This window comes from Coffea arabica, chromosome 3e (genome assembly GCF_036785885.1).
Source record: "Coffea arabica cultivar ET-39 chromosome 3e, Coffea Arabica ET-39 HiFi, whole genome shotgun sequence".
Lineage (NCBI taxonomy): Eukaryota > Viridiplantae > Streptophyta > Magnoliopsida > Gentianales > Rubiaceae > Coffea > Coffea arabica.
This window is the reverse complement of record NC_092315.1, coordinates 47,931,775-47,940,599: the sequence shown is the minus strand read 5'-3', so window position 1 is coordinate 47,940,599 and position 8,825 is coordinate 47,931,775. Positions and strand designations below refer to the sequence as shown.

General features: G+C 37.5%; 1 protein-coding gene across 4 annotated transcripts; it reads right to left on the bottom strand.

Moving 5' to 3' along the window:
• Window positions 1-1,032: 1,032 nt before the first annotated feature.
• LOC113737010 (pentatricopeptide repeat-containing protein At5g27270-like) lies at window positions 1,033-7,115 on the bottom strand. Of its 4 annotated transcripts, none has more exons than XM_027264253.2 (8): window positions 6,339-7,115; window positions 4,684-6,085; window positions 4,216-4,527; window positions 3,646-3,759; window positions 3,485-3,572; window positions 3,275-3,396; window positions 2,784-2,848; window positions 1,033-2,380 (listed from the first exon to the last, which is right to left on the bottom strand). In XM_027264253.2, the coding sequence occupies exons 1-8, from the start codon at window positions 6,921-6,923 to the stop codon at window positions 1,832-1,834; spliced, it is 3,237 nt and encodes a 1,078-aa protein (XP_027120054.1). In that variant the 5' UTR covers window positions 6,924-7,115; the 3' UTR covers window positions 1,033-1,831. The 4 variants fall into 4 exon arrangements, with proteins under 4 accessions (XP_027120054.1, XP_027120056.1, XP_071939686.1 ...); XM_027264255.2 differs by having other exon boundaries at window positions 3,646-3,750; window positions 6,339-7,114; XM_072083585.1 differs by having other exon boundaries at window positions 3,646-3,750; window positions 4,684-6,101; window positions 6,339-7,113.
• Window positions 7,116-8,825: the final 1,710 nt, after the last annotated feature.

Here is an 8,825-nt window from a genome sequence, read left to right as displayed (position 1 = left end):
TGCCCCGAGCTGACAATTCGACTGAAGTTCTTGGAAAAAGAAGAGTAGTGTTTGTCAATTAGGCAATTTGCAGTTTTATACTGAAGTGTCAATTAGCGAATTGTGAAATCACTGCCCCAAGTTGGATATTGTTGCGGTTAGTAGATTACTTTGTCCAATACTTAACTGAAAAAGTTGAATTCAAGTTCATAGATTGCTATATCTTGTATCAGACTTAAAGAAGTTGAACAGCATAACACTCACTGTAATATTCTTGAAGCTTCTCTGTATTTCCAGGAAAACCAATTTGATGACACTTATTTAACTTCGAATGGCTCTTTTCTTTTTCTTTTTTAATGTTCATGGACATTGGGAGATGGATATTGGCATTCTCATTCGTAGGAAAGCCAAATCTCCAACTGGAATTTAAAAGGCCAATTTGGCGTCTTATTGAACTTTACCCAAGACGTAAATTTAATACTGTGGTGCTGTGAAGAATTTTAGTAAATGAGGACTAGGAGCGGAGCAGATTTAGAAATCAATTTTGCACTTTCTGATATCCTGTGTTTAGCCCTCGGTTGAAAATTCAGTGCACATTTCCTTACATTTACTATTCATTTTTTCTTGAAGGAAACAACTGTGAAACGCAAGACCTTGCAGTAGGTCTCAGGCCATCAACCATCACAGCACACTGTCGAAGCAACTCCGAAGTCAATTTGATTTGGAGCAAATCCAATGTGACCTGACCTGCTGTGCCTTAATCTCTAAACTCAAGGCTCCGTTATGTTGGATGCAAGTTTTCTGTACTGAAGGATTAAATTCGTCTACCGATAACAGGCACTTGAGTGATAAGCTTTTCAGAGTACTGGACAGAATTTATGCTATATTTGGTGTCCCATAATAATCTGAATTTGGTAATGAAAAATTGCAAAAATAGCTCTTCCTTATCATTACAAAATCACTGATGTCATGTAATGCCGACAGCTCAAACATACTTTTATTGAACTAATTTTGAGTTCTAACGAATATTATTGAATCAATTGTATATCAAACTAAGGCAATTTGCTTCTAATTGTATTTCAAAAACCTTTTTGCTTATAAAGCAGAACTTGACTCAGCTTTAAGAACTTGATGATTACAGTTGGTTAAAGTTGACGAATCTTACAAATCAATTCTCAAAATCCTACTACCAGATTTTCTATCAACAGAATGTTCTCATGTCACGAGGTCTTCTCAGGTCATGTGGTTCCATTTGGGAGGTTACTGAAAAGCTCCCATGGAAAGTAAAAACAGAGCAGAAGCAAAAGAAGAAGCACTGGAGGCCACTTGCACGAACTGATTTATCACCTCTAACTCTGCATCCACATCCTACGAATCCAAGCCTATGGTAGAAACTATATACTAGTTGAAACACCAGTATCTAAGGCAGCAGAAAACCCCTCTAAGGTAGCAGAAACCCCCTTCTGCAGTCTGGCAGTCCAGTATACAATCATTTGCTGTCTCCTACAAAAGTAACAGAGTTCCCTGACTAAAGAGCTGCCCGATATGTTTACTTCCGCACCCCAACTCTCCTTTCCAACTGTATCATCTGAGATGATGCCGTCTTCAATGACCAGGCAAGTCATACCGTCTTTTTTCTCAATTCCATCTAATTAGTGATAGGGTAGACTGCAGATCAAATGTACAGGGATGAATCTTCATCAGGGTCATCTTTGGTTCATGATTAAGCACTGAGAGCTCATTTCTCCTGTGTAACACTTGAAGGAGTGGATTGACAGTGGTAAGCTTAAATCGTGGGGCAATTAGTCCTTGACCAGGTACTCTACTTCCCAGTGCCATTGCTGGGGTTGGCCTAAGTCCTCGATCCCACTACAAGATTTTCCAAGAATGGGATTCCCAAACTGCTCATAGACCTTAAAAGTTCTTCTGCGCTGTGCTCCAAGCCTGCTGACATGTAGAAGTGTATGGCTGCACTCATGATAAATCTGTCAGGCTCCACAGATTCACTAATCCTTTCAAAGAAAGAGATACCTTTTTCTATATGCCCATAGTCCAGGTAACCCCTAAGCATGATTCGGTTACTCTCAATGTCAGGGGTCAAACCAAATGTCATGAATTTTCCATAAAATCTTTCAGCTTCCTCAGTTAAACCAGCTTTTGCAAAAGCTAATAACAAGAGGTTGAGATGAGCACAAGAAGCACAAAGTCCTTCCTTCTGCATTAAAATAATGACCTTTTCTCCTTCTGAATATTTTAAACCCTGTGTGTATGCTCGAATAAGAGCAAGATGGGTGTAGGAATCAGGTAAACAGCCATCTCTCTTCATGCTGCAGAAGAGTTCCTCCGCTTCATTGTAAAGCCCAGCAGTGGCATATATATTCATCATAACATTGTAACTTACCTAAAATAAAACAACCAGATATAGATATCATATTGGTAGTTTACCAGGAAACATTCTTTATATGGTACAACAGGGTAATTTTAATTCATAAGCTACTTGTCAGCAACAAAAGCGCATCATTTTGAGATCATATGACATGGGGTCCAGAGAAATGAATTTTCACAAACACTTGAACAGGCAACCTTATAGTCACAAATCTCTGATGGGAACTTAAGGCAGACATTCCTTCGCACTTTAAAGTCATTCATCAAACCACACTTTAAGCACGTTAAAAATGGCAGGTAAGAAATGAAAACTGAACTATAGCACTACCATCAAATAGCAACCACAACTTCTAGAAAATTCTAAAATGCAGCACCCAGACTTATTAAATAATGAGTCATCTGATATATAATGCAACTACCTTCCCAGGTTTGATCCCTTCTTCCTGCATTTTGTTGAACAGAAGTGATGCTTCTTGAGTTCTATCTGCAAAGTTGAAAACATCAGAGGAATGTACCAGTAAATTAGGATCAAGTACAAGATATGGTTCATGTTGAATAAGTTCCTATAACCTAACTCTCACATCAATCCAGAAACCAGAAAACAACTGAAATGCATTCCAAACCAAAACCAAGTGCTCACTAAACCTAAAAAAATTACTTTTAAGTACTAACACCCACGTAGAAAGAACAGTTGTGACCTGTGTCTTAATTTGGGAAATGCTTGAAATTTTTTCTGCTATGAAATCCAAAACTCCAGCAATAATTTGGAATTTTAGTGAAAATGACTAAGAAGTGTGTCAAGTTTTCTTTCCACTTCAACAAACCACGTAGAAGTAACTTTGGCATTCTAATATGAAGATGAATAGCAGCCAACAACTTCCACTACAATAAAGTAATGTATATAACCTACCTGCCTTTCCAAGATAGCATATTATGTTCGTATATGTCTTCTCATCCAAAGACATGCCTCTGCTACGAGCCATGTCAAACATCTTTACAGCTTTGTCCAGGTTCCGGCCGCGTCCATAGACGCTGCATTGAGATGTACAATATAAATGTTGTTTAAAATCTATTTACTAATAATGAACACCTCTTTGCAAAATCAGAGAACAGCAATAACCTGATCATAGTGTTGTATGTCTGAAGTGATGGAGCAACATTCAGGGAAAGCATACGATCATAAATGCTAGCAGCAAAGCGCAGTTTACCTGTAAAATCACATGTCATTAGTTCTTCCTTTTTTTGGCTGATGGAACAGTTTATTTAAGGGCTGAGATAAACCTGCTTCAAGCATTGCCTTGATAAATGTATTATAAGCTACAGTGTCAAGCCCCAAAGCAGAACGTAAACTATTATGAACAACATCCTCTGCTTCACGGAATTTGCCTGCAAAAGCTTTAGAACCAACATCAAGTAGCAACAATGAAAAGCACTTTTTAAAATTACTACTGTCACTCAGCGACTCTTTCATGTTCTCATTTTTGGTCAACATGCAAAGCAAGCTGTTTCCAGATGTAAAATCATAAACATGTCAAACTCAGAGAATCTGCTTTTCCACCCCTACCCCCCCCCCCCCCCAAAAAAAGAAGGGAAAAATTTTCTCAGCAGCAAGTCAAGAATAACAACTTTCTCAACAGGATGCAACAGTACTGAATGATGAAAGCGGCTTGTATTTCTATCAGAAAGAAACTATTAAGCTTCTTGAGCCATTAAACCCAGAATATATATGCCAAGGATTCTCTATCTCAAACTCAAACAATTGCAAGAACTGCAATGTTCCAATTTGTCAACAACTTCAGTACCATAAATCAACAGAATCACATCACTCCAGTTTGACTTTCCACATCTTACCTCTATTAGCCAATGCATTTACAAGCATGCTAATGGCAACAGGACCAAAATTGTTTCCTTGCCGTGTCTCTTCTTTGTAAAACATGTATGCCTCCTCATGTTTATCACATTTGCTATAAGCATCAATCATCGAACTATGCAGCATTCCGCGTGTTTCAGAGGAATTTGCAACTGTTGCAAAGACTTTTTCAGCTTGTTTCAACTTCTGCTGCTTTCCATATAAACTAATCAAAGATCCACTTGCTGCATCCTTTGGCTTGTTACCCATCTTAATCAGTAGCTCAAAAAGATATTCCGCTTTTGCCACATTACCTGCATGTAACATTTAGAGTGAATTCCTGAAAATTTCAAGCATTGCCACTTTGTTGCATCTTTAGGCAATGAAGAACACAGTATCAAGGACTTGATTGACACAAACTAAACATGAACTGGTATCCATGATCTGACAGAAAGGAATAAGTTTCTTGCCTTGTTTGCAAAATTTGATAATAAGCTGACTTGCAACTAACAAACCATTTGCACTCTCAAGGAACAACTTAAAATTTCCCTCTAACCCTGCGGCATGTTGATTAGAAACTAAGAGAGTAAGAATCAGTTCCAGTGCCAAGGGGTCAGAATTGTCGAAGGGCTCAGAAAAAAATTCAGCTTCTGCTGGCCTGCTTCCATACAGGGCCACCAGAAAAGTCTGGACAAAGGTACAATCCAGAGACATCTTCGTTCTGCACAAGTCATCTATTAAATTCTTTGCATCAGTTATCATACCCTCCTTGCAATAAACCTTCATGACCGTCTTGAGAAGCTCCATATCAAATTCTACCTGGTCTTTCCTGATCTTCATAGCAAAATGCTTTGCTCTCTCCATCAAATCAAGTTTCATAAACAGATTAAGCATACAGTTGCAAGAACCAGCGTCTGGAGGCCCAGTCTTAGATAAAGCCTGAAATGTAGTTTCAGCAGATTCTAAATCTTCCTTCTTAACATGGCACTGTAAGAGGACAATTAGAGCAAACCTCGATGACAAAATGTTTGCAGATTTCATTTTCTCCATTAAGCTCAAAGCCTTGTCAAAACTTCCAAAATTGAGATGGACCTGTGCCATTGTCGTGTATGTTTTCTGATCACTCAATAGGCCAAGCTTCTCCACCTCTTCAAACATCTTCTGAGCATCCTCGTACAAACCAAGTTTTCCATATATTCTAATAAGTAAACCATAAATGACTTCATCTGCAACTATGCCATATCTTTCCATTTCAGAGAAAAGAGAAAGGGCTTTAGAATAATCCCCAATTTTGTAGTACAATGCTAGAAGGGAAGCACAAGTGAAATTACTTGGAACAATTCCTCGTGATCTCATGTCTTCATAAAGCTTGAAAGATTCAGTGCAGCTACCACTTTTAGCACTCAAAGCAATCAGAAGACTGTAAGTTGCCTCCTCAGGCACATATCCCATATTATTCATTTCAGCAAAAGTCCTGAAAGCATCTTCAGCAAGACCAACTTTGACAAATGAACTGATGACAACTGTATAAGTAAAATGATCAGGGACCACCTTATCATCCATCATTTGCCTCCATACATTCAAAACATGCTCATGAAGCAATTTCTTCTGTAATGATGAGAGCATAAAATTGAAGACTGCAGTTGGTGGCGTGATGCCCCTATCTCGCACAGCCGAATAAAAGGATAGCATGGCTTTATGGCGGCCCCATCTGGCATAGGCACATAACATGGTTCCAGAAGCAACTTCATCTGGTTCACACCCTGCTTCAAGCATCTCAAGGAAGACCTGCTCAGCAAGCTTGATTTTTCCAACTTGACCATAGGCCCGGAGAACAATTGTGTAGGCAATAACACTAGGCCGATAGCTTAACTGTCGAATCATACATCTAATATTACACCAAATCAATATCGCGAATATTATAAGAACCAAAAAATAAACAAAGCATCAGGGCTTAAAAAAAAAAGTACAAATGGGACATGCTTGGTGCCATTATTGACAGGGAAAGGAAATGCTACAGCATAGGAGGAATAATTGGTAGATACAGTTGTACTAAGTGATAATTTAGCTTTCCATAAAGAGACACAAGAGGAGAAGAAAAGAAAAGGGGAAAGGCAAGGGGCACCTGCAATTTCATCCAAGCAAAGAAGTCCCTAACTTGTCTCCAACCCTTCTGCTCCTTCAACACCACACACATTTCTCTGAAAGTCAGCTTGGCAACGAAAGAACCCATCACTTCCCTCATGTCATAAGAACCCTCAGGCTTCCCGGAGAGGCTCCTCACTCTCTTGATGGCAGCAACAACGTGCTTTCCGTACAAATGGCCATTCCTATCATCTTCCAGGTACTGGACCATCTGCTCAGGGGTCCTTTTAATCCACTTGGGAGTCTGAGCCCGGGAGCCCTGGTTGCGCCTCAACTGGCTCAAGTACTGGGCTTTAGCTTTGATAATCCGGCGGGCGTTGTCATCGGAGAGCCGATTCTTGGGGTTCTTGGACTTGGGTTTCGGCTTATTGCCATCGCTGAGGGTCCAGGGGTCCGGTGTGACTGAGCAGCGGCAGCAGAAAGTGGTGGCATTTGGTCTGGATTTGTGGGTATTGGACGGTGGTGGTTTTGTTGAAGATGGGATTTTGAGAGTGGGGTTTATGCCGCCGCCGCCGGCGGTGGTGGCGGCGATTGGGTACAGAAAGGAGGATTTTAGAGCTTCCATTTGGTAAAGAAATTGCCAAATTGGAAACTCTCTGTGTTTTGGTAAAGAAGACGATAACGTTGGCGGTAAAGAAATTGCAGAAAAATCTTTCGATTGAATTGACTTGAGATGAAACGACAACGTAGAACCAATTATTGCCCGGCCAACAAAGAAGTGCGGATCAGACGGCTAATTGAACCGGGAAAAAAATGATTGGGTGGATCACCCAATCCGACTGACGGGTTGACCGATTATTGACATATAAGTACATTATAAATAATTTTTAATATAAAAAATATTATATAATCAAAATTAAATGTAACAATTGAGTGAATGATAATATTTGATCACACCGGTAAGTTTATCATTTTAATTGAAACGCAAAAACATTTTAAAGATGTAGATTACAATAGGAGACTGATGGATTAATATTTAAAGTTAAAAGATAGAGATAAACCAGAACACAGACATTTTGTTAAGAGCATAGAATATTCATTGGCATTAATATTTCTTATCCTTTAGAATCAAGATATCAAATATAGAAATGTTAATAGTTTTGGTAATTTAGTGACAGCATGTTATTATGTAAAGGAATTTAGAGGAAATTTTGAAATTAAAGGAAAATGAGGGGAAAACCAAATGAAAATAAGCCCTGATTTTATGTCATTGTTACCCAACTTAAAACTATTAAAACGTTATTTGGAAATAAAAATGTGGGAGCTGATTTTATCTGCAGCAGAACTTCTTGTCATCATCAGTCAAATTTAGCTACATACCTAGGAAATCGGGAGTAGTGTAAGTGGTTGGCTACTTGACTAAACCATGAGACTTTAGTCAAGTACTCAACATTGATTCCGGAGACTTAGAGGTCCCATATATTCGAGTTGATGTACAGTGATGTTGAGTTGTGATTTCTACGAAGTGTGGATTAATTTGAGTTGTAATTTGTTTGTATTACTTGCATTACTGTGTCCATCATAATATATATATATATATATATATATATATATATATATATATATATATATTTATTTATTTATTTATAGTTCTTGGCTCCAACTCTTGACCTAATAAACCATTTTGATTTGACATTTTACCGTTGAACTGTCTAGTTTTTCCAATCTTTACGAAAAAGGTAATTTTGTGACAATTTGGGATTTAAGGGCTAAACCAGCTCGAACAAAAGCAAGTAGATTGATAGTTTTTCTTTTAGGTTTGACCGGAGTTTTTTTTTTAAACAAGTCGAGTTTATAAAATTATAGTTAATCGATAATAGTTTGTAAATTTGAGTACATATTATAAAATAAAGAGAACATCTTAATATTTAGGAAATCAAAATATTATATTTCGCAAATTTAAATCAATGATATTTACTTTAAAAAATTTTAGCCAAAAAATAATACAAATTTTGGATTGAATTGACCTTTTATATATTGGTATATAATGTGACCAATTGTAGATTTTAGTTGAAGAACTTTACCTTTTTTTTTGGCTAATATTGCACATGTCATACCTATTTGCATATGTTTCATGAACATTAACTCATAAATAAATAAAGTGTTAATTTCTTTATATTTTTAATAAAATATTATAATTTCATGATCCTACCTGTTGTTGGATTCTATTATTTCCGAAATAATCCAAGGTAGGATCCTAAATTTTGAAAATTTCAATAAAGGATTGCTTAAGTGGTCCTTTAAACTTTACTAAAATTGCTTTCGTCCATAAACTTTACTAAAACTACTTTATATTGTTGTTATCTCTACCTTTTTTTCTCTCTCTCATATGACAACATTTATAACCTACTCTATCCTACTCTAAAGAGAAGGCTTTACTTATATGGCAACATTTATAATCTATCTTATCCTATTCTAAGGGAAATAGGGAGCCCAACTGAGTTATATGAGGGACTGGAGAGAGAGA

Bases quoted from the DNA above. Each gene is read 5' to 3' on its own strand.
- LOC113737010 (XM_027264253.2), bottom strand. From the start codon at position 6,923: ATGGAAGCTCTAAAATCCTCCTTTCTGTACCCAATCGCCGCCACCACC. The intron at 4,528-4,683 runs GCAAGAAACTTA...TGTTACATGCAG, and splicing joins TATCAAATTTTGCAAACAAG to GTAATGTGGCAAAAGCGGAA. The intron at 3,760-4,215 runs GTAAGATGTGGA...TTGGTTCTAAAG, and splicing joins AAATGCATTGGCTAATAGAG to CTTTTGCAGGCAAATTCCGT.